General features: G+C 35.7%; 2 protein-coding genes across 2 annotated transcripts in view; one reads left to right on the plus strand and one right to left on the minus strand.

Annotated features, from left to right (window-relative positions):
• COG5 (component of oligomeric golgi complex 5) overlaps window positions 1-27,382 on the plus strand; it is a 146,146-nt gene that overhangs the window by 37,784 nt on the left and 80,980 nt on the right. The gene's annotated exons all lie outside the window — the stretch shown is intronic.
• Window positions 4,209-11,904, minus strand: GPR22 (G protein-coupled receptor 22). The gene is made up of 3 exons (XM_053463203.1): window positions 11,547-11,904; window positions 9,698-10,644; window positions 4,209-6,833 (listed from the first exon to the last, which is right to left on the minus strand). Exon 3 carries the CDS (start codon window positions 6,806-6,808, stop codon window positions 5,507-5,509), a length of 1,302 nt encoding a protein of 433 aa, XP_053319178.1. The 5' UTR covers window positions 6,809-6,833; window positions 9,698-10,644; window positions 11,547-11,904; the 3' UTR covers window positions 4,209-5,506.

Consider the following 27,382-nt stretch of genomic DNA (forward strand, 5'->3'; position numbering starts at 1 on the left):
TTTTTTAAAAAAATATTTTGTATTTGCATTAATTGCTTTGTGTAGTTTATTATATTAAGAATTGACATGGGGCTTTGATGGGAAATTTAAATTATGGAAAGAAAAAGTATTCAAGGTTAATATACAGGCTGAGTAGATTTAGAGTTGACCTCTAAAGTACTAAAATTGACCTACATCAATCCAATATATTAACATGTACAGTATAAGTACACCTGATTATCTGATTCTATACCTCAAGGGATGTAATTAAATAGTACTAAACAAGGAAAAATGCTTGCATGAAACTGTTTCCCTAAATATAAGAAAACAGCCTTTTTATTCATAAAGTAGTGCATTGTAATGTATCTGGATACTATTTCCTTGTGAAGGCAGTGTTACAGCTTCTGCCCAACATGTTGGTGTACACAGCCATTAAAGTGAAAAATACCACCTTGTTGTTTGAAGATCTACAGTAAGTCCGGAAATATATGGACCCTGATGCAAGTTTTGTTATTTGGTCTGTTTACCAAAATAAATTCAAATTACTGTTAACACCCAAATTAGAGGAAGTTTAGGAATTACAACTCTTTGATATGTAGCCCTCTCTTTTTCAAGGGACCAAAAGTAATACGACAATTGACTCAATCGCTGTTTAATCTTTTATTTATATAGCCCCAACAATTTATGTAGTGCTTAACACCTTCAATACCAGGGGTTTTTTGGTACCTCAAGTCCAGGAGCAATTCTGCCATTTTTGCGCTATGTCCGTTAAGCGATTATACTCTTTTCCTGTGAATAGTGTACCCGTGTAAACTATATATTGTTTTTTCAAGGAGAGATAAAGCTTTCTTTTGATACCATAGTTAGATGATTAGCTGAAAATTTAGAATGAGAAATTTAGTAAAAACTAGCGAAAATTAGAAAAGAAAACGCCTATTTTTTTAAAAAAAATTCCCTCTGAATCCTCACAAAATTAGGTAAAGTGATGGAAAATCCCCTCCAAGTGTATCAATTCTGGTGTCCTGATTTCTGAAATACCTAATTTATATAGATTTTCCATACTTTTCCAGAACTTTATAGGGAACATACTATAAGGCGTACATTATTCGTAGAATTTTTATGCTTATGGCTTAACAGGTTTGGGGGCTGTGAACGGAGGGTTTTACTGGGTATATGTTGTGCTAGGGCAATGCGATGCAAGGTTTTTTCTCTTTTTACTCTTTTTATTATTATCTTTTTTTATATATATATTTTATTTTTTGTATTTATATATATATATATATATATATATATATATATATTTGTTAGAGGTCCTCTTAGGGACCTCTTGAACATGTTATTAATGCCAGTGATGTCACAATAACTCTCTATTGTTGTTGTTTTTTTTATTATTATTTGTTGTATTTTAGTGATTTATTTTTTTTATTTTTAAAATCACTAACCTTTTTTCCCCCCTCTGTTTCATTTTTCAACCTGGGAGGGGGGTGAGAGACATGGTTTCTCACTCTCCTCCCTGCGATCCCCCTGCACCGATCACACTGTGCCTCAAGTGCAGGGGATATCCAATCCTCCGATGACCTTCCAGATGACGTCAGCAGTGGCGCTTTCATGCCGGAAGCTGTTACATCAGATCGGCCAGCAGAAAGCTGTCAGGGGGGAGTCCGGGATGTCAGACGACAGCCTGATCTCCTGTGCTCCTGTGCAAGAAGGGCAGGACGTACCGGTACGTCCATAGAGGATTCTTGGGATGCGTTTTTTGGATGTACCGGTACGTCCATAGGGGACTGAAGGGGTTAATACAATACATCTATTCAAGGGATATGACAAGACAAGAATTGACAGACTAAGACACATAAACCGATACATGGTGGAGGGGGCTCTGCTCGCAAGCTTACAATCTTGAGAATGATCCAAAACATATTGCATTTTTTTTTTTTTTAAGACAAAGAAGGTATCCTAGATTATACTGATTTGGGATGGGGTTGCCATAAATAGGTGAAAACACAAGCTAGCATGTTCTCCAAATAAAGCTTAGTCAGCACAGCATTCAGTATCTTGGAACCTGACTGAGAAGCAATGAAACCTGTCTTCGTTGAGTCTTTTAATAGTGAGGTGAGACCTAGCAACATTGCAGCTGTTGAAGTGCAGATTGGCTTGTATTCCACCTCAACATTTGAGCATTCCTAGTTTTCAAAGGAAAACCAGTAGGCCCCAAAACTGATATCACCAGCAACTACATCTCCCATGTGAGAACCAGGAGCAGTTGTCATAATTGAGCCTAAGGTAAGGAGACACCAGAAAGCATATATAAACAGCTCTCTATTATTAAAGTGAGAATTTTCTCACGTTATTGTCAATCTCAGCACCGAATGTACTTTCACTTAAACTGCACAAATGTTAATTCTTTGAAGTAGATTAATGGTGTTTCATAACATTAGATCTAGGTTCCATGCTTTTCTGTAAAATTGCAGCATAATAGTGAGTGATATAGCCTTTAAATGTGCAAAGTCGGCATAGAAGTTTGTATAAAAGGAGAATTCATTAATTTGTGGTATTTTAGCAAAGTAAGAACTAAATAGAACATGACTATAGTTCTGTTGACTGGATGAGCCAACTATGGTCCACTGTGGCCCTTGGGCATTGATTAAACTATAAACTTAATTTTCCTGTTGGGCTCTGTGGATAATGGGGCTTGCTGTCTGTCACTTTTTTACAGTCCTGGTGAGGAAACTGGCTCTCGCCCCAATTATGAGCATAGCCAGCCAATTGGCGAGTATATTTTCAGATTTTATTGCCAATAGCAGATCGGCAGACAATTACCTAGCTGGGTAGTCATCAATAAACAGCATTTTTCGGAAATGTATTTTAATTACTTAATGTGGAGCTCTCAATAACCTTTTTATTGAATGCCAGAGATGCATTTGGATGTTGCCTACTCCTGTAGTAAAAACAGAAAGACTGGCAAGCTTCAAAACCAAACAATTATCAGAAAACAATACACATTTTATTAGATTCAACATATTTTTTATTTGCGTTGCCCTTTCAAACTTATAATTTTTAAGCTGTAATAGCTCACAAAAAGCTCTTATTGTGGTATTTCTGAGCATTATTTCCATTTTTTTCTTGTCCAAACCTTACTGTTTTTCATAAATCAATCACGTATTGCGCGTCAAAAATCATATTCCATATTTCAAAGCCGTACATTAGTGGCATTATTTTTTTACCAAGTGGATTTATACCTTATCCTATTGGTTATAACATAATTAGTTGCGTTTCTTGTCTGCTGTAATTATTTCATGTGAAGCTTGATAGCTAATAAATCATAATCTGCAGAAATAAATAGTATCAGAAAAATGATGACAATGTTACATTTACAGTAGTCAAAACAGTTGTGTTTCCAAAAGTAATTTCTTGAAATATAGAAGTGTTAATCCAGATGTACTCCCCGCAAAGACTTTGCGGTATTCATGTTCATGAACAGGAACAGGAAGTTGGAGCACTTGAGGTCACTGATCCGACGGCATTAACAGATGTGACAACATGGTAGCAGAAAAATCAATGTGCAGAGACTGCTGCATTATTTAATTAACAGAGGCTGCGTGCCACAGTGGTCCTGCTGGAGTAAGACATTTTATGGAGAGCAAAATCACATAATGCATGGTACTTTAATTAGACCAAACTTAAAACACCAGCCATAATGCAAACTTTTCTGTAGCGCCCCAAACTGTATATGTAATATTTATTACTAATATGTCAATACCTACATAACTACTGAGTTTTCAGCAGGTTGTATCAAGTTGTTTCCCTTTGCATGTCTCAAACACTTTGCTTTGCTAGGTCTGTAATCAGCCAGCTGGTCACACAATAGGTGCCAGGGCAGCCTGCTGAACATGGCAACTGCTTCTTATGTGTTATGTTCTTTGAAATTATGGAGACATTTTTACATCAGTGCATTTTACGAAGTGTTTGAATTTAAGATGTATGCGACCGAACTCTGTTAATTCTCTAGGGGTAATAACAGCACATAATGAATTATAAGTATTGGATAATGGCTCAATATGAAGAGTTGATAGCATTATACAATTCTGTTATGTAATTTAAACATTAGCAGGTTTTCCCAGAAATTATTGCAGTAACCTATGTGCCATTTGTAAATATATTATATTGTTCAATACATGTCCTTATCTGCAATGCATAGCCCGAGAGGCCAACTAACAAAGCCAGAAATATATATACATATTTTATTTAATATACAAAGTATATACATTGTTAAGCAATATAAACCACACTAGAATATTATTATTAGTATTATTATGTTTTCCACAGGCTAGTAGTAATTGGCCATCATCCAGTATGGATCCCTGAGTTTGCCCAAAGTATACAAAACTCCAAAGGTTGACTACGTTTAACAGTCTTCATTAATAATCATGTTTCTTCATTAGCAGAGGTAATGTAAATCAAAGTGGCATGTCCATTGAGTGCACTAATGTATTAAGCATATAAATATATCTGCCTATGAATTCTTTTCTACAAACGTTCAAACACATAATCATAGCACAGCAAGCTCTGTCTGTTGTGAAGTCAGAGACCTTTAGCCCATCAATGTCTCCTGACTACAGACTAGAAGTAAGCATTCCCTGAGGAAAAATGCAAACTGACCAATATATGGCTTGAGTATTGAATAGAAGCAGGTGCACAATGTATAAGCTGGAGTATATATAAGTACTATTTATTTTTAAAATTATGTCCTTTTTAAACAAACAGAGTAAAAATGTGGTTTTCTGTAGGAATGTTAAATAATCCTAAGAACTTCCCATTTAAAATTAGTTGCTCAATGTGACGTTTATAATCACAGTATTCTTAAACCAAATATTCGTATTTAACCAGGATCTATGAGTTTATTGTGTACTTTGACCTGGTTGTTGACAAGGTCTTCAGTGTTTTGTGACTTCAAGACGTCTTGATTGGATCTTTATATAGATTTTTTTTCATGCCATGCACCAGCCTCCCTGCCTTTTTTAAAACATTTTTCTAATTAATGGGAAGTCTTGATACTAGAAGAAATTGGATCTTAGAGCAAAATGCCTTTCATTATAAACTCTAATGAGAACAAACAGTGTCATAGTGCCTTAATTAGTGCACTTTATATGGATTTTACTCTATTTGTAAAGAAATTGTAATATTACAGACAAAATATAAAACAAATATAGTATATACTGCTTTTTAGTCCTTTTCGAAAAACAATTTAAACATTGGAAATATATTTTATTTGTGTGTAGTTTTTTTTTTTTTCTTAGAAAAGGAAATTTACATAAATGTATCTCTATTAACAGAAAATAGACAAAGTGTACACATTACTAACAAACCGCCATGCACCATGTACAATAGTTAATGTATAAATTGATTATCTAACCAAAGTACAATGTATCGAAAATGTACGGTGTAATAAACCATGTAAAAATAAATAAAAAGCATTGACTGAATATTAGTAAGATTATTCTGAGAAGAAAGAAGACTCAACAGTAACTTAGTCAGTAGCAGCCTGAGGAGCTAGGCATTTCTGTCTGGCTTCACTGTCGTCAGCCGTTAGATTTTTATTCCTCTTGGGCTCTATCCATGAGTTGTGTATTACAGCATTGTTAGGCATGGGGTCAGCTTCCACAATAGAAACAACTCTCTTTTTCATTTTACTCTTTAGAACCTTTTGAAATTTCTGCCTTGTAAATGCATACAGCAATGGATGAAATATTGTGGTTCCATAGGCCATGACTAGAAAGCACAATCGAAGCTTTACCAAAAGGTCACTTGGGCCAAGACATAAAATTATAGTGTTTAGAATGGAAATTGGTGTCCAACAAAACAAGAAGGTGGAAATAATCAACAAAGACATTCTGAAAACTCTTTTTTGCCTCTCCCGCCTTTCCCTGTGTCTTTTGACTGCTCGACGTAGGGCAATGATGACAGACACTGAAGTCCTTACACCAAGCACCACATTTCTGCCACCGCTACTCTGTGAGACATCTGTTGTCTCATGCTGTGTAGCCATTGAAATTGTCTTTTTCTTCCTTGCCTTTTTCTTTTGCGCTGTTGAAAACCTTGTGCCTATTCTTATGTTGAGAGCCTGAAGTATTTTGCTGTAGGTGATCAGCATCACGATGATTGTGAAAAAGAAGATTGGAATCTGCACCAGAAGATGGTAATACATCCCAAGTTCAGTGTGGTATTCATTTGTACTAACACACAAAAGAGTCTTGTTCTCCCAAGTGTTCTCACTTTGAACACTGAAAAAACTAACCTCAATGAACGGAATCAAGAAGGAAAGAAAGGAGACAACCCATGTCGATGTCATCAATATAACAGCGCGACCCATGGTCAAAATTCTGTTTGCGGGTTTGACAGAAATATCGTATCGGTCTAGAGTGATGGCAAAGACGTTAACCGCTGTGGAAACACTGGCAAAGGATACACAGGCTTCATGAAAACAGCAAATCAGAGCACTGTTGCTATCCAGTGGTAACAGTAGTATAACGATAGTCAGAGGTATACAACCTACGCATATTATTACATCTAGCACATGGAGATTCATGGTAATAATGTTGCTGACTGAGTTAATTAGGTTGGATTTCATGCAGTAAAGAACCAGTACGGTGAGGTTGCTCCCAAGCCCCAGAACGATTTCCAACATGAGGAAGCAAGTAAGGGAGATCTGGAAGCTAAGTGGGTACGACAGTGGTCGGTACATATTTGTGCTGACGTCATAAATATCATCTCGAACTGTTATATTGATTTCAGACTGCATGTTGATTTCCAGCAAGAAAGTGAAACACATCCTTTTGAATCAGATGGTGCGTATCCTAAGATAAGATGAAATTAAACATTTGTTTAGATTTGTTGTTTTCAAAGACAGACCTACACCCAAGTTTTAATGCCATTTCTTAATCACAAACATCATACTATTATTTCTTCTTAAAGCAACATAAAATAGAAACATGGCCCTTTAACTGGAGGATGAAGCAAAATGGAAGAAAGCAGCTACCTGGAAGCAGGGCTGCTGAAATGGTTTATTTACTAGTAAATTCACACTAATTCTATCCTGGATAGTTTACATGTACTGTAGAAAATATTGGATGATGTATACGCATTGAGGGTTATGTATGAAAAGGAAGTTTGTTAGAGTTATAGTCCAGTGATCAGAAAAGCAACCAATGCAATGTTCCTGCTGATTGCCCCACTTTGAGCACTAGAACATAACCACCATTATTCCAAGCAGGAATATACAATTTCTCAATCTACAAATTTTCTTTTAAGAATGTTTCAGATGAATGTGTTTTTTTTTTCTTATTATTCAAAAATACATTCTCTGAATTATTAGCCTCACCATTTTGTAGAAATTAAATATGGCTTTCTGTGAAGCTGCTTCCTTCACGAGAGAATGTATGTAGCATAATGTTGACCTATTTAGTTAATATGATGGGCAACTTATCTACTTTATAATAACTTAAATCAAGCAAAAACACAAACCTTATTGCTGTTATATATGTAACTTGTGTATCCACAACTCAGTGGAATACCCAAGTATTGTATATAATTAGTTCATTTCAATGGCATTTTAGATTTACCAATGGTATCTGATAGAGAAACACAATGTCTTCTTGCTTTGGTTCTCCAAGTAACAATTACAAAGAGTATCTTTACACAGCTTTTATGTTCAATTTGTCTTAAGCCATTACATTATTTTTGTTCAGAAAAATTTACATAAGGATTTACAGAATATCACATGTCCACATTGTTAATATAAGGGTTGCTATAACACAGTTTAGCCAGTAAGTTTACTCTGTTTTAAATGTATATAGTACATTGGCCTTAAAGAATGTTTTTTATTTTAATGTTTCATTTTGCTCTCTTTTTTGTAATAGCGCTCTAGATCTAGAAATAAAATGTAATTTAATGAGATCTGTTTGCTACAATAAGTATTCAAATGGCTATTATATATGGTTTTTTTGGTTTTACATATAGACGGTTGTCTCTTAAATATAGTATAAAGTTAGTAGTAGTAGTGTAGTAACATGAATTCTTCTATTGTGGCATCTCATTAAGTAAGCTCGATGTTTAGGGAATAAACCTCACTGCCATATTGATATACATTTTAGCATATGTTGTGTGTAGTAAGAATGTTTTAATGTTGGACGTTGGTACATGGCAGATATTATGTATATTTAGTGATTTGTGTGTAATGTCTGTTCAGCTTTCTGGTTACACATTGTTATATCCATTTATGACAGAAAGTGAACAGTTGGTAGTATTCACAGTGGTATGAACATATTCATGTACCTAGGTCCCCATTGTCCATCTCCACAACTATGCAAAGACTTAGTACAAGCAGACGCATAAAATCAAATGCCTTTTACAGCGAACAAATATTACATGAGCATCCTAATAAAGGACCTCCCTCGGTCCATGTTTGGCATTTTTGTAAAGGCTTATTTATCAAACCATGCTATGTATTTGTTAGATTTAACCCATCACATAGTTGGCTTCCCTAAACCTAAAGGAATCAAGTGATCTAACATACATGATTCCTTTGACACATCGTATAAAGTAGGGAAATGAAAGTGGGTTGTATGCAAGTCGTCGTCACAATACAAGTGATCATTGGAATAATACATTTCAAACCTCTCTAAATGATCAGTCTATAATGTGTTCTTGTATTGAACTTGAATGCACATGGAGCACCTCAATGGCCTTTCCTGTGAACTGTAAGGAGCAATGGGTGAGGCCGAACAGAAGATGCACCTTAGTTACCAAATATTGTGTGGTACATTGATTACCGAAGGTAGAATTTTCCCTATGCTGTGTAGTGACAGTTTCCTCCTCCAGATCGTGATGCTGTGACACACATTGACCTGCTTAATTTTACTGGGTTTTTTTCTCCATTATAGATGGCTTCATACATAATTTTATACTAGATTTACGTCAACCTGTATTTACAGTTCAGGGATCTGGTTTTATGTGCCTGCAATATCATGTCTGTTTCTAGTATAATTCACACAGAGTGAAATTTTGCAGGACCAGAAGGAGATTAAAAACAGATTTACTCATTGTAATACTGTCAGCTTTGAACAGCAAGTCCTACTTATACAGCCCCTCGACACTGTGTCACTGTGCAACTTAATTCATCTGTGTAGTTTATCGGAAATGTGAAGAAATCAGGCTGAAGAATTTAAAATAGGCAATGATTCTCGGTTAATAATTTTTTTGGAATTAGTTTTTTTTCCCCTTAAAATATACTTTTTAAAATACCTTAAAATATATATACTTTTTGCAGGTGTTACTCAAAGCAGACATGCTTTAAAAAATGGATACTGCTAATTGAAATTTGTGTAAAATAACGAGTAACCCAATTGCTGTCATCCTTACTGTATTCATAAATTGCCTTTAATTATTCCCGAAATACTGGAGAAATATGGAAAATGTGCCAGATTTCACATTGGCCAAAGATATAGCATCAGATCTCTGTCATAGTCTCTACATTTAGTGCTCAATACATATGTTGACAGGGTAGGTAAATAACAAAATACATTTCTCAAAACCACAATCTGCCAATCTTTGATTCTGGAGGAACCTTAGAAGATTACGGTATGCAGAAAAGCAAAGCCATGGTGCATTTAAGCAATAACGTTCTGTGGCATAGCTTGGCATCATGCAGTCAGCCACCTACCTGTTTCCTTCTGCCGTAAGGGACTTTTAGTTCACTGAAGCATCTTTTTAGAATTTGACACATGATGTCCTAGTCACATTCTCAGAGGGCTACAAAGATGTTGCATAGCTGACTTTTACAGAAGGGAAGGCATTTGTTTCTCCCACTCAGTGTGGTAGAGCCCAAATGTTTACTGCCAGTGTGATGGCCCTTAGTTGCCTGGCTCTCCAGTGCTCACATATATATATGGTTATCCTCTGACTTAAAATGCAAAGGAAGAAACATTTTCTGTAAATGTTAATTATTTCTTTAACTTTAGAACCTGCATACAGCGTGGAGATTCGCTTGTCTGATTCAGTATGACGATACACATTGCAGGTGCTTTTTCTTGCTATTAATCATTATTTTTTTTTGTCAAGAGTCCCTGGGTTGTCACTGAAAAAACATTTGTAAAATCCAATGTATGTGCTATAGAAGAAATCATCTGTGTCGCTAACATCCATCTCTCTCACAATAGGTCACACTTTTAATCTTAACTTAGAGACACAAACGTGCCTATGAATTATTGATTGTAGTAGGTATCATAAAGCCACACTCATCCTGTTCAGGGATACGATTATTTTCTTAATCCATTTTGTTTAACTCATTTTTCCTCTTTTAGTATCCAGTTTTCAGGAATAGCAATGTTTTACAGTGTTATGAGATGCTCACCATTTTGTTTCCACGCAGAAACATCTGCAAATAAGAAGTCTGGTTGGTGACCGTTCTTCTCTTAGACTTGTCTTGCTGTTGCAGGGATGCGGTTTTGCATCACAGTGTGACTTTTAATCCCTTTGTGTCTTGTAGCATATCATATATATATTTTTTATATATATAAATCCTGCTTACTGGACAATATGATTGTAGAAACACCGCTCATTCCATCCTTCAGCCTGTGAGTGGCTGGGCTCAAGTTCTAGATGTAAATCCTTTAAATGAGAAACAAGTTACCTGGTGAAGGCTGGAGCTTTCTTAAAAAAACACTTATTATTATTTAAGAGGAATTGAAATATGACTATATCTGCATTAATAGGTTTCTAAAGAGAGAGAGAGACAAATGTGCGTGTATATTTACACATGCACCCATATCAAAATATACACATAAATTAGTATACTGTGTTAAGCCATGCATGGATATAACAAATACATTATAATGGAGTTCATAAACTTGCAGGCACACAAACCCGTTTTCTTTTTCTCTTCTAGTAGATGCCACCAAGTAGCGTTTACATTTTTAAGGTAGCATGACGATTTGCTTGTCGTTACCTGATTCTTTGTAAATACCCACTTGCCCGTGATGTGTTACCAGGATTCCACGTTGTTTACACAGGCTGCAGGCAAGTAGTTTGCAGCAGACATGGCAAAGTGCACATCACCCATGCTTTGTCATGATTATGAGTGAGATAAATGGAACTTATACATACCCTGTTTATGTGGATGGTTTATCATAATGAATGCAATGCAAATATCATCTTTTGTGGCGATACCCTTCCCTTTGTTAGCTTTGTAAATATATTCTAATGCAGGGCAATTCAAATTTCAGTTGAATTTCAACTGTAGTAAAACTAGGCAATTACGTACAGCCCTGTTACATTAAAAGTGACAATGCTTTTGCATCAGTTAACTAATGTGCACAGTTCATAATTTATTTTTATGTACAAAGTGTGGGAATTAATTTCTGTTAGATGTCTACTGATGCTAGATGATGCTGCATTGAAAAAATGAACCCCTTATATTCTTTTTCCACTAACAGATCTAAATCCTATGGAAAATGATGTTGAATTGTAATATATAGGCAGCAATAAACTCCCAAGTACATACAATATCTTACCTCTGCTAAGTGTTTTCAATCCTTTTTCAAGCTCCCCTAATTCAGATTGCCTCATCCTGTTCACTTGTAAGCCGAGTGCATTGGAAACCAGGTGCTAAATATCTCTCCAGAAAATGACCTTAATGAAAAGATGTTCTTATGTTGAGCCATTGTTTCAGCATAATGCTAACATTCAGAGCGTGCATTGCTGCTTAAAGGCTGCCGCGGTCGTTCATTCTTCCTACTGTGAAATCAATAAGCATCTGAAAATACATGATGAAAGTAATTTAACATACTGAGGGCTGCAGCTCTCCAGAGACATCAGCGAGATTCTGTCTTTTTTAGAAGAGAAGAACTGTGCTTGTTGAAGTCGAGCTGGCTGCTGGGTCTGCTTTTGCAGAATGACAGCTTGCATCGTTGCTCCCCTTCACTGCAGAGATGCAGTGAATTCACTAATTTTGATTGGCCAGATTTGTTGAGCTTAAAGTGTCCTCCTGTATATATGACTGCATTTTTTACATTCTCCCATAAAATCCCGGTTCCATAAAGACTCCATTTTCAAGACCTTTCGATGAGCAGCAGAAAGGTCCTTTAAGTAATCCGCATACAGGTACATTTTGGACGTAACATCTCTTATGTTCCCATAATGCATGGCAAGGTACAATTTTAGAATGGCTCCTCCTACCAATTTTTGAATTTTTCACATTTTTGAATTTTGAAGACCCCAGTTCAGGACTGTGCTGTTGCGGTGCTGTTTATACAAATCTATAATATTTAAGCTTTACAGTAATGTACATATAAAGTTGGCATTTAAAGTTCACCAATCTATGGAACCCATTTATGATGTGCTAGCAGATATACGGCTGTCTGGATTTATTAAAATCTTGCTTTAAGAAACCTGGGGCATGCATAGTTTGTTCACATAGAATTGATTGAAATATTGATTCGTTTGCATGCAACACTGTTCTTCCAATTTGCGTGTTGCGCTTTGGTGCTTGTATGTAATAGTTTGATATTTTTACATGATTGCAGATTATATTTTTGTTCACTGTATAATTTTAGATTAGTTTATTATTTTCTTTTTCTAGTTCTGGTTTTAGCAACAATTTACCCATTTTATATGTGTTACTCTTGTGATTTTATAGGAAGGCACCAGTCAATTCTGTCTTCATTATAACCTATGTAAACAACGTTGCTTCCAGCGGCTCTCCTTGGCTTATCATTTGGCAGCTATTTTACTGTGTACCTTGTACTGCGATGGTTAAAATATGTGCTTGGCTCTGTAGCCAGGTACTTCTTGGGAAACCACAAACCCTACTCTAGACTGCTAAAGGTACTCTTCTGTGTATCAGAATCCAGAGTAAACAAAGGAGGGGGTAGGGGCAGACGTGAGATAGTAAATGTTTCAATGTATCCCATATATCACTGAGGACTCAATGATTGTCTAGTGTTTATCTATGTTCCTGCCTACCCCAATTTATGAGAGTATCAATAGCTTATTGAGGATATTGTAATCAATACATTTCAAACATCAGTGTAATGAAGTTCGTTCTATCTACAGTTTGCATACTGTGGTTTATGCCCTTGAAGAGGAATCATTATAAAAACATGATACAGAAACTAAAATATCTGGTTTGATTGGTTCATTTAAACAAAAAGACCAGAAATAAAAACACACATGCAGTTACTGAATTTCTGCTAAGTTTAATATTGTAATGACCATTTCATGCGTGATTAGAACAGAAATATGTTTTTACCAATTAATTATTATTTGGAGTTTATTTTTGATTGGAACAGCCCTATTCAAAATAAAAAAATAAGCCCTTCTCGAACAAACTTTGTTTCCCTGCTAAACACTCCATTTTCCTAAGCTCGGCTATTTTTGGTGAACAATACATTAAATATGTAATCATATGAAATATGTTGAACGTCAGTGCGACGTTGTCATGGGAGGATAAATTCAAATTTTTGTATTTTTAAATATGTTTTAAAAAAACACTCAATTATTTTCACTATTTTGCTGTATTTACAATTTTGTTCTTCTACCCCCTTGAATTTGAATAAATGCTTGCTATCTACAAAAAGGACCCAGTTCCTTATTTGCTAGAACATATGTAAATGAAATTATATTTACATATCTTTTTATGAAAAGCTTTAAAAATTCAGTGAGTCACTGGTTAAATTATACAATACCTGTGTTCCTTTACCATGGACAACAGACAATACTACATGTTTCTCATTTCAAACAAGCAAACTGGATTTTTTTATATATATATAGCACACTGGTGGTGGTGAAGTTTTATCCATGTGTGATCCAAGTGTGATCTTTTTACTGGATGCGTGGTATGTACCATTAGACAAAAACTATTTGCCGGGCATTATGGACTCCTCCCACGCTGCCTTCAAAATGCAAAAAGCATTCGAATGGACTACTAAATTTGTTCACTAGCATTCCCATAACAATCAATGATCTCCCATTGAAATCAATGGGATTAGCATCAACCAATGGCATGTATTCTAAAACATCAGTGTTTCCACAGCATCCATGTGATTGATGTCTTCTACTCCCATTCATTTCAAGCTGGGCTCAGCTTCCCTTGAAGAAGCTACTAAGCATGTGCAAGAGCAAAGCTTCCTGCTTATACTTCCTGGTTTCAGTAGAGTCCATTATTTTATAAATTCAGTAAAGAATAAAAGAACGCAATAAAATGCATTATGCACAGACTCTAGTGTGTATTATAAAATACAATGTTAGGGAGTGGTCTGTTAATTTAAAGAGGCTGTTTAATGGGGGGCAGTAGAACCAGATGTAAAAGTTCCAATTTAAAAAATGCGCACTTCTTAAATGTGGCGTTTTACCTCCCAAACAACCCAACAAACCCGTGGATGGGGGTATCACTGTACTCGGGAGTACTGTAAATCCATACCTGAAGCGCAATTTTTGTAATTTAAAAAAACACAAAATAAATTACTACCACAAAGTTTGACAAAGGGTGGTCATAGAATTAGTGCATGGAAAAGGTTAAAATACCAGCATTTGAAATACCTTGAGGTATCTTGTTTTCAAAAATATATGGTTTGATCAGGTAAATTGCATTGGCCAGCTTCAAAGATACCCGAAATAGCACATGGGGCAAAAATGGTTTTGAAATAGCAAAACGCTACTTGTACTTATTGCCCAATAGCTTGCAGAAAAAAGCAATAAAAACATTGGGTATTTCTAAACTCAGGACACGTAGTAGAATCTATTTAGCAGGTTTTTTTCATTAGCTTTTTTTGGATGAGTAAAAGATTTTTCAAATAAGATGGAGGAAAAAGTTTTTTTTTCAATTTTTCATCATATTTTATTAAACAACAATATGTAATTTGTGTGGGAACACTAAATGTGAGGAGGAGAAAATTACACCGCAAAAGAGTTAAAACGGCCTTGGTCCAAAAGGGTACAAAAAGTTAAAAAAAAAAACAAAAACAAAAAAACTCTGGTTCTTAAGGGTTAATAGAAAAGATGACAGTTGATAGTTTTGGATGGATTTGACTGATTAAAAATGTAAGAGTCTGTTCAAAATTTACGTTAACAATAAAACACAAATACCTTTTCTTTAACGAACATTTTGTCATAATGAAAATGTATGCATTTCAAAAAATCGTTTGAGCAATACTTATTTGGAATGAATCACATTCATGTTAGTAAGCCTTTTGGTGGCTGCTTTGTGGTGGAAGCATCTGATGTGACCTTTTCATGTGCTGGAAGCTTTCATCTCTCTGGCTAATTCTCCAACAAACTACAGCAGCAAGCGCTTTGCTAACACTCAAGAGTTCAGCGTGAGGGACCTTACCTGCTAATGGCCAGTAAAACCAAATAAAATAATTTCTGCTCGATTCAAACCATAGGAAATATGTATTAACCCACATTTACATACCATTGATTTATTAAGACTTCAGGGAATATTCCTAGGTAGCCAACTGTGTTTACATATTATTGTACCCGCAAGTAAACTTTCACGTGTTTTTTGATACCTAGCCTGTAATAGAATCATTAAGGATCAGTTCACTGCTCTATTTTGGTGCACAAGCATGTAGGTGGAGGCGCTAATTCTTTTATGACAATCTTTTTTCATAATCCCATGTGTTGGTCATTGCATGAAAGGTGTGCTAAAACAATTTTGACGTGTTTTATGTATCTTCTGAAATGCATACGCAAGATTAAGGCACTCATGTTTAGTGCTGGCAATAGTGTTTTTCGTTGATGCAGTCAGAAATCAGAGCAGTTGAAAATACCCAGTATTCCTATATCAATTCATAAATGAATAGGTTTTCATTTACCCTAGGAGACAAAGCCAGGGATAGGCAAGGTTTGTGAAGGTCCAGTATTTACCCGTCCATCACAGACCCCAGTTAGATGTCCACCATGAGCAATGTTGGTGCCTACTGCTGGACATCGCAATTTTTATATTGTTGGTCAAACATCTTTATTTGTAATCAACATCTTTTTGTATTCACTTGATTGTACAGCTGTTGCATTTTTCAATTCTGGATTCCTTGACCATTGCTGATCCATAGAAACAGTACCAAGTATTCATAAGAGGTGTGTTTTGCTGCTTTTTTGTTATGTTTTATGAGTGTCAGAGTCCTTCAGAATTGCTGTCACCATTAACGGTTTTATGGAAATCTTAAGCATTTTAATATGTTTAAGAAAACCAATCCATGCACGTGTTTATGTGAAATAAGACTGCACCAGCTTACAGAGTTTCCACTGTAATTACAGTGTTTACAACAGATTTTTGTAGATTTTTTTTTACTGTTACATGTTATATGATGTGTTATACACACATTGGACATAAAATACATTAATTGTGATTTGTGTATAGATGTTTCCTCTTTTGTAGTATTTTTATGATAAACGCTTAAGAACAAGTGAGAGTAGGCTTTTTTGTCGTTGTTTATCTATATTCTGGGTCTGTTTAAGGGAGACTGCTCTGAGTATTGGTTTTGAAGCTTTTTTTTCTTGGCTATAGCGTTTTATTTCACTTTCTATGTATTTTTATGATAAACGCTTGTTGGTATTATTGAACCCCGTTTTGCTGCTTATGGTCAACGTATTTTCCAGGTTAGTTTTGGCTATTAGGACACGGGAATGTGTCCCTTTATTAGGGATAATATATTTCACAGAACTAAAGTGACAGTTGATTAACACATCTAGGCTATGAATGGCCAATATGTATTGTGTTTTATTTGCAGTACAGGAAGCCATGATTTATCTAGGTATAAACCCATCATGCAGACCACCAGATGAAAGCACATTGACAATTCCATTGGAAATCTGATACATTTTGATTTATTGACTGGGTCTATTATATCTTGACACATAAGTTGTGAGGTACAAACCATGAAGAAGAGGTAACCAGCTCTTGATTTATTATAGTAATATAGAACTTCAGCTCCTAGTACAGATGTTTTTATCAAGTAAGATTTGCCTTGTCCACAGTAATATTTTAAAATGTATTTTTAGTATAGAATGGCATTATCTATGCGTGTGTTAAGAGACTAATTTAGGTGAAATTAGAAGCACGTGAGCAGAAAGGCATTTATGAGTGACTTGTACATGGGGGCAACCATATCTCTGCGAGAGATGTTCCAGCTGTCATGACAACTTGTTCTTTCAGCTCCGAAAGCTGCTTAATTGATTTGCACTCAGAAATTGAATTGACTTGATGCTAATGTGTAGCCACAGTCACTTCTAAGTGAAAAGTATATTGGCTGCATGTTTAAGGATTAGGAAAAGGCTGGACACAAATGATCATCTTTTAAAAACACATTGTGAATTTATTTTCTAAAGCAAAAATTTAAAACCATTTGTATGAAATGTTATAATGTAGTGTCATGTGTAAGACCTTTGTAGAATATACAAACAATAACAGGTAAGAATAGATACTTCACCAGTTAATAGAAAAATAAATTCCCCATAATATACTTAGTGTAGATAAACACAGTCAGGGCCGCCATCGAAAATTGTGGGGCGAAGTACATGCGTAACGCTTGGGCCCCCATACCCCTCCCATCAGCCCACCCCACTGTCCCACCCATTTCTCCACCCATTTCTCCACCCATTTCTCCACCCATTTCTCCACCCATCACTCGGCCTTAAGCACACTTTATGAGAACGCGGCAAGCCTGTGGCATATTTATTCAATGTCCCTATAACTAATACGCATACATACTAATATGTCAACAAACTTTAAAACCCACTCTACCACCGTACACTTTCACACACATTTCTCCTGGTCCAACTCTCCCCTCCCATATGCACTAACGCTATGCTTACCCCTGACACTTTAACATAAGTTGACACACAAACTCATGATAACATCATATGCAACACACGTAAGCTCATGCTAACACCATACACTTACACAATCTAATACCATAACGTAGCAGATACACACATGCTAATATCATATGCTTACAGACATTAACACCTTACAGTAACACACGCACAGGCATGCTAACACCATACACAAATACATACACACTCATGCTTATGCATACAGTACACTGAACACTATACACACATACGCTAACACAATATCCAACAGCATACACTACCACGCACCCCCTGACTATAAAACTATACACACACACATATATTACTCAGTTTCAATTATGTATGTTGCATTTCATATATCTATGAAATGCTATTAAATAAGCTACTTTAAATGTTAAAGATTTTGAGTTTAGTCTCTATTCACATTTTTTTCCCAGGAAACAAAGTAACTTTCTTTGCTGTGCTCAGCAGGATTCCATTTGTTCCATTAGCATGCAATAAAGGTTAATAGTTGTGTTTTAGCTATCCAGCTCTGTAGTGCCCCCTGCTGCTGTGAGATTCTGCAAATGCACCTCCTACTAGTTCCGGGGGAAAGTAGATAATTCAACTTCTCCAATAGATGATTTTAGCATACAGCCCTAGAATTATTTTTGGAGCAGCCAATTTTGCTCTGCTGCCAACCATTATTAGTTACTTGTGTAGCGCCATCGTGTTCTGAAGCTTCTGTACAATAGATAAACAGGACATGACACTTTATGCTTCACATAACCATTTGGGATTACAGACCCAAAATGTGTGGAGGGCCCTGATCAAACACACCTACATTCTAGATGGAGTTAGGGTATATTGCAAAAGAGGTAAAAGTGCCACTCTGTGATGGACCTTCCTGTTAATGATATTATTATTTCTGGCCATAAGTGTTCAAAAGTAGAACAGGGACTAGGAAAGTGAGGAACTTGGTCTTGATTGCTATTTTGAAGGACTGATTGGAAGGGGGGAGTCTGATAAACCAGGAAAGGGCATTCCAGAGGATGGGTACAGCCATTTAAAAAATTGTAAGCTTGCATAACAAGTAGAAGTATGGATGATGATTATCAGATGGTTGGAAAGACTGGGTAGGAGTTTATATCGAGATGGTGAACAGATTTGAAAGTAAGACTCAGGATTTTGTACAGGCAACCAGACTGACAGAGGGGAAAGGAGTTTGTATAGTGATAAGTAAGGAAGACAAGTCTGACAGTAGCAATCCTGATGGATTGGAAGGATGCAAGACAGTAATAAGGGAGATCAGCTAAGACAGGGTTGCAGAAGTCAAGACATAGATAATAAGGGCATGAACAACAGCCTCAGTTGTATCTTGTGTTAGAAAGGGGTGAATGTGAGTCGTGTTTTTGAGATGGAGGTGATATGTTTTTTTTGAAACTGCATATAAGTGGTGAATGAAAGGTCAGAGCCGATGATGACACTAAGACAGGGAGCATGTGGGGGCTGGGTGATAATTGCTTTGTAAAAAGGCTTCCTACCGGGTGGAGGATACATCACTGGAGTGAGGACTGCACAACATTCTGTTTCCATCCTTGCTGGGGTGGAGCAAGGACATTGACTTACAATACACATATACGTTTTTTTTTTATACCTGATAATCCGAATTTCTGTCTTTAAATAGTGTATTTTGTTTTGCACCACTTATATATATGTCAAATATGATATTTACTGCTCCTGTAAATTATGTAGCCACCTGTTCTAGTAAAAACAGAGCACAGAAACAGAATCTCAGTAAACATTCTCCGTAAAGGAGGCTAAGCATATGCGTAGAACACCATTTGCTTAAGGGTAGGACGGAAAGAAATAGTGTTTTTATCATACTGTTACCTGTTTGTGCTTTTGCTCCACCCAGATTCAAGCTTATTCATGGTGTTTTTGCTCATGCTACACGCATTTTCCACACAAAGCACCACCTATAAGGCTTTTTAAAATTCAGCTTCCATTCATTGCTGTAAAGTACATTTTACAGCAGAATCCATAGCACTGTTACAGCCGACATGTAAAATAAATGAAATTCACAAACAATAGCAAATTGGTGCAAAAGGAGAAGAGGGCCTGCTCTCGGGAGCTTACAGTCTAGAGTTGCAGTACGTGTCCACTGACATTTTGCAAAAGGCGGAATCAAAGAACACATGCTGGTCTAGGAATGATATTGCTATTCTGTGATTGTTACACTTCTGTATTTTAGTATCAACATTTTTCACAATAAGTTTATTTATTCTAACACGTATAAAGGGTTTTGATTTATTTATATACTGTTATTATCTGTTGAAACAAAAAAGTCATTATCCCTTTGAATCTAAACATGCTGAAAAATATCCATGACTCTTGGTTTAAAAGGAAATATGAACAATATTATATATATAAATACAGTGTGTGTGTGTGTATATATATATATATATATAGATATATATATAGATATATATCTATATATATATCTATATATATCTATATATAGATATATATATATATAGTAAGCTAATTGTTCTTTAGCACTGTTAATTATATAATAAATAGAATATATTAACATACATACTGGTGGGGAGGGCTTTATACAGCTTAGATATTATTTGTACAGGCTACTGCTGTGAATACAGTTTCATTGGGTATTATACTTACTGTGTTGTTTAGTGTAAAAGATTTTTTAATACTCTTGCACATTAGGGAAACTGCAAGGTTCCAGTACTTTACACTATGCACCTGTACTCTATAAAGCTTATCTCAGAAGTAAACCTTTGATTATATTAGTCTGGAGATCTACTATGTCATGTCCAAGATCTTAGCCTAGGTTTATATTTATTTTCAGGTTTTCTGTTATCATTCTACCATTGCGTGACCATGTGCAAGTTGCTGTCACCGAAACAGCATGTTGTGCAAAGTATTATTTTTTTTCCAATAAAAATCTCTGAAGTAAGCAAAAGGGTGAAAAACGATGTGTAAAGTAGTAATGCGCAATATAACAGTAACTGTGATTCGGTGTTGGCAACATTGGTTTTAAAAGGTCATTATAGCAAAAGTAAGAATAATTCATGGTCTTGAATGGGACACAAGCCAACATTTGCGTATAACTGTATTAGGATCATTTCTTGGCATGCCGATTCAGTGAAAAAATATTTTGAAAATCCTTCTAGTACATTTGCGTTTTGCAGTTTCCAAGGTCATTAAATGTAAGAATGAAAATTGTGATTCAACGTCTTTAGACATATTCTATAAGGAAAAAAGAAAGCTCAGAGCTACAAAGAATGGAAGGAACATAAAATCTATAAACATGGATACTTTTTAAAATGAAAACAATAAAGGTGCTAGGAAGAATAGACAGTCCATTGCAGTGTTGTCCTGCAGCCCTTTCAGCCAAGGAAGCGTATGAATCTAATACAAGAGGGCGGTGACTGTAGCTAGTACATATTCTCACATGAGCGAGTAAGTTAGCGGCTTTATAAAAATAAAACAAATACTCAGCATAAGGAAGAGGTTGACTTAGTTCAGTAGATAGAAATTTGTGATCTCTTTTTGTGGACCAATGTTGACAGAGGAAATGTAAATATTTATACGCTTTAAAGATCTCAGTGGTCTCATCTTCAAATATTATAACTGGAGAAGAGACCTCTGAGGTTATGTAAACTTACTCTTATCAATGTTGGTCTATTGAAACTTGTCTAGTACAGATGTCTATTTCTGGGTTGGTAGAAAGCACATAAGCGTAAGTAAAAAGAATCTGAATTAGACTTGTGTAAATGGACTTAAAAATATTCGGAACTCCTTGGTTTGGTTGAAAATCGTAGGGCATTGTCTTTGCTTGTTTTTCATTTTTTTCCATTGGGGTCCCTCCTCGTTTTCAGGGATTTGTATGAATTGGCTGAATTGCAAGTTTGTACGGATGTGACTGCACAGGTCTAACCTCAATTAATACATTGTAGGTGATAACATATACATAATGTAACCAATACTCTGCTTATAGTGATTTAATGTATTAGGTGAAAGTGTATGAGAAACATGGCTTCCAAGCACTAACTTTTTTCACCGCTCTTCAAGATTAAGCGGCCTCTTAAATGGCATACCCTATTCTAAAAGGATGCAAGCATTTTGCATCTAGGGCTTGTGGGAAATACAGTGGAGCAGGGGCAGTGAGTGGGGATCCCTGTAGGTTCCCAAGTAGGATTATTTTATAAAATCGCAGTGAAGTTTTTATCTAGTAATTTGCCATTGTTTTGAAATCACAAATACAATTGATAGGTGTGTTTGCTTTCTCATTCTGTATGCCAGTCATTTCTGAAGCAAGTTGTTTACAGTTCTGTCTTATTGGTAAGGCAGATAATTACTCCAGCTGACAAATTCTTCATACCCACCGAAACATGCTCATTTTAACGGTAACATCTCGTAGATTTAAGGAGAAGTGAAATAGATATATGCCAAATGAATTTGGTCTGGCACAGTTATTTCACAGCTAAAACTATCCAACCGCTGCAACTTATTTCTGACACTTGAATATCCGCATAGAAAAAGCCTGCTTTTTCTGACATCCAGCTGTGCTAAAATATGCATTCACATGTGGCTTGATAGGTCCAGCAAGTGATCATGCAGTAAGCTGCAGCATCGACGGTCACGCTGCAGCATACAATAATACTTCATTAGCATTGCATTGAAATGTTTGATAGCTGCTAGTCACAAAAGGACTATTTTTAGCCCTTTCGTTATTTCTTTTTCTCTGTGAATCCTGTTTGGATTTTGGTGGTCTCATTCAGTGAACCACTGTTTTACTGAATGGATGGTCGGTTTACTTCAGGTGAAGGTATGCCGACGTGCTTTATGTTATTGTGGGTCAACTTCAGTTGTTTTATAGACTGGTATCTCAATGTTGGCTGTGTAAATTATTTTCCCGGCCACATAGAATCATGCCAGGCTACATTTTCAGGTACATATAAAGCCATACCAAAAAATGTTGGGCATATAGCCTGTTTTTTATCTGACATTAAAACATTTTTGTTTAATAGAAATCTGGGTGAACATGTTTCCTTCCTGTATGTGAATATTTAATCTTTAAACTGTCTAAATCTCTTTCCTCCTTGTGACTGTTTCCCAAAAACATTTTGTATTTCACAGTATTTAGGATCACTATTTTCACTTCATATATATACTCCCCATGTGTATAGTGCCAGGTACATTGTAGGTATTAGTTGTGCAAAATATAAATATTGTTCCATTTATAATAACCCAACGGCTTTTCTCTCTCTCTTGGAAATGGAAATTCACGGTTATAGTTTTCATATGTCATTATTATACTTGTATGTCCCTGCGTTAGCATGTGAGGTTTAATAATAAAAAAAGCATTTTACATTTAAAAATCTTAGTACAACAAAATACAGAAGGTAGGAGAAGCATTGAGCCAGAAACTATACACTATTTGTGGAAACCCGTTGGCCTGGATAGCTGAATTTGTTCAGGCTTATTGGGGTGTATCACAGCCAACAAAGCTTTGGGAAATATTTCTTGAGATGCACTGTAAAATATATAATTTCCTTTAATTTAGGGCACATAGAGTTTGGGTTGGTGTTTTGCAAAAGGTCTCTTATATGAAGTTTTGCTACGATTTCTTTCCAATGACAACATGCATGTTAAACACAAACGCATATTAATATGCTCAAGATTGGTAGGTACTCATTTTTATTGGATTTAATATTTCTGCTGGACTCGAGAGGCCTACGTTTTATTAGGTTTACTGCATGGGTAATCTAAACCTTTCCTAAAATTTTAGAGAAGAGCAAGCGTGGCTGTATTACAAATCCTACGCATCGTATTTTATTTGAGAGCTGATCATTTAAGATGCCGGCACAGAAGGGTAGCCACGTCAGCCATTTTTTCCAGGGCACGTGTACATTTCATATGTAATGTGCTATCTTGCATTATGTGAGGTGTATAACTGAGTAATTGGTTCCTTTATCAGTTTTATACATCTGCATGACATCAGACATGGCTCTCTCCCAGTTATTCTGAAGTTACCTAATGTTTTCTATACTTCAGATAGCCGCTGAACATGTTGGGCTTTATAAGTAAGTAACGACTACAATATTTACTGTTCGAGGCACAGGGAAAGGAAAAAATGTTCGAGAACAATGCACTGTAGTGAAATTAGTTATGGTAATTTACTGGTGCGCAAAGTCTGTGTTTTTGCATGAAACAAATATATTTTACAAGGCTGACAATTAGGAGTAAGCAAATCAATTTGTGATTTAGGGAAATAAGAGAAAAGGGCCAAAGTGTGGAAAATGCAAAATAATGTGTTCAAGACAAGAGATGCAAATGCTAAATTTAGGATGAAGCAAAAACAAAAATATATAAGGAAAATATCTAGGTAAAACTGTAATGTCATACATATCATGTATATACATGTATGAGCACAGTATGTGGATATCGCTGGCAATGCGTCTCGCATGAGAAAATGCTTTATTTTAGAGACATTTTCCTATTTATATATGTATATACGGACTGCTGTGTTGCTGGTTGTTAACATTCAAATTCTTTTTTGATGAGTAGTTTCCTATTAACCATGTGCTGGCTTTTACTAAGATAAACAGCTCCAGGAACAGAAGGATCCAAAAGTAAATATATCTATATGAAGGCATGTCCAGTGCAGGAGAATCAAATGTCTGTATTATTCAGCTGGAGGAGCTGGGACATCCATGTGAAATAAGCCAGTCTTTGACTAGGATGTACATATGAACCTGATGGTGAAAGACAGCTCAACTGCTTGTCAACTGGTAGACAACTCAATGAAGTTGAGTACTTTCAGTCGAAAGTAAAAGTTTTCACTTCTGTTCCTCACTGCATTAGAAATTTGAAATGTGAAATATTCTCAGCCATTTGAAATCCTAGCGTGATACACGATCTAAAGTACATATGATGGCATCCAACCAGTACCAGATCTATCTGCATGTCTCCTATTTGATAGCTTGCTCAAATTGTTCCATGCCCGCACTGGTTGTATAACTTTGGTAAGTTGCATTTACCCTCTAAAACACATGCTGCAAGGAGGAGAGAGCATCTTAGTGCATGGTAATTGTAAAAGACTAAAAATGCCTGCATTTTATTATATAGTCATCATGGGTACTACTGTGTTATCTCTTGCATTATTCATCACTTAATTGGCGAATAGGCAGACATTAAAATACATTGTTATGGAAATAAAAAAACACTGCATTTGTGATCACAATGGCTTATTTAACATTATTGTAATTTGAAGGTAATCTAGCATGCGGGTATTGGAGTAGGAAAGCTCACTGTTTAAACAATGTAATATAAACATTGTTCATCCTACAGCAAGAGGACATAATTCATAAAACACTCCCTCGCAAAAGAAAACTTCACAAATTGGTGAACAGAAATGCACACGGACACGTGTGTGTGTATGTGTATATATATATATATATATATATATATATATATATATATATATATAAAATATAGTCTAGTAATACAAATTAGTATGGTCATAGAATGAGCTCAATTGTACACCATGTCATATTTGAACTCTATAGAAGAGAAGCCTGACAAATACTTTGCTTTGTTACTGTAAACTATAAAGCACCAAGTAAATGTATTAGTGCCCAATAAATAAAAATACATGCATATACATGTCTTAAACTACTGTGGTCTAGGATGTCCACAAACAAACTTTTTAGTTTCTATTTTTATTCACGTCTGCCAGATATTAAACCATATATATTTTACAGTGATAAATATATATATAATTAAGTTCATTTTTAGGTTTTAATTACATACAGTTCATGACTGTAAATAAATACCTCCCTGACGATTACCACTGAAAAAGATAATTAGTGTTTATATGTTTACGGTTTCAATTGAGCTTTATACTGTTGATTTGTGATACATTTGAACTCATCTGCTGGGAAGTTGAATGTAATTCTTGTGTATTTAAGCACTGCGTAAATTGTAGGGTGCTGTATAAATAAAAGATAATAATACATAGCGTATGCACAAGAATTGCATTTTTCATATATATATATATATATATATATATATATATATATATATATATAATGCATATTATATAATGGAGTAGTGTTTTTAGAAGATTGTGTTTTACCCCTACCACAGATTTTTTATTAAGTCTCATCCTAGAGGAAGAAATACATTGGGTCCCCGTGTCCTATTCTTTGCATATATCTTCAACAATGGTTAAAAAAAAAAAAAGTGTATGCCTGAGCGTGACAGATCTTCTATGTACTGGTGGAATTAAATGATTGCATGATTTCCAGTCATTAAGTGTATAATTTATAATTACCATGACTCTTTGCAATTCTTTTGATAACTGACTGTTAACTAAAATGTGCAAGAACAAACTTAACACACTTCATAACAAAATGATCAGCAGTGCCTAAGGATTCCTATCAGTCTTTAGTGTAGTATGTGCATTTATTCTATTATAAAAATAAGCATGTTATTACACAGCTGCATATTAGCCAGTTGTATGTGTTCGAGCTCTGTTATCTTGGTGAAATCTACTAGGCAAACATCCTGATTTCTTATCCTATTGCCTTGTGGTAAACAACAGAATGGCTTTGTCTTAGACACTAATGTGGACTCTCTGACTAATGAAAGTCTGTGGAGAAACAGGCTTTGTAAGCATTGCCTTAAAGGAGCTACATCACTGGCTGCTCTGGGTCTACAGATAAAACTTGTTGGAACAAAATAACGTAAAACCAGGTTTTGTCAAACATAAATTACTGTAGTAGTGTATACAGTACTGCGTTCAATGAGAAAAATGCTTACCCTTTCACCCCGATCGATTTCTTTGCTCAAACGTGAATTGACTTATTCAGTAACACCAAGCAAAGTTGCAGGGGCCCCATGAGATCTCTCTCAGGTTGTAGCTAGCTGCATTAAAAACTTACGAAGCAATTAACAAAGACCACTAAACTTCCTCCACCAAAGTTTGCATTCGGCACTATGCATTTCATTAGGTATCATTCTCCTGGCATCTGCCAAACCCAGATTTGTCCATCAGACTTCCAGATGGAGAAGCTTGATTGATCACTCCAGAGAACACATTTCCACCACTCCAGAGTCCAGTGGCGGTGTTCTTTACACCACTCCAGACGACACTTGGTATTGAGCACAGTGATTTTCAGCTGGTGAGCAGCTGTCCAGCCGTGGATGCCTATTTCATGGCGCTCCTGACACACAGCGCTTGTGGCCTCGAGAGTCCGTTTGGAAACTCTAGTGAGTGATGCTACAGAGGACAGATCATTTTTACTCGTTACGCTCTTCAGCACTCGACAGCCCCGCTCTGTGAGTGTGCGTGGTCTACCGCTTTGTGGCTGAGCTTTTGCTACTACTACTTTTCTTTGGCACTTACAGTATTAAATATGAATGATGCGCATCGGTGTTTCTAAACAAGATTTTTTTTAAGTGTGGTATTCTGTTAATTGCGCCCCAATAGCAGCCAGAAAAAGAAAAACATCTAAAAAAGTAT

Source organism: Spea bombifrons, chromosome 4 (assembly GCF_027358695.1).
Source record: "Spea bombifrons isolate aSpeBom1 chromosome 4, aSpeBom1.2.pri, whole genome shotgun sequence".
Taxonomy (NCBI): Eukaryota; Metazoa; Chordata; class Amphibia; order Anura; family Pelobatidae; genus Spea; species Spea bombifrons.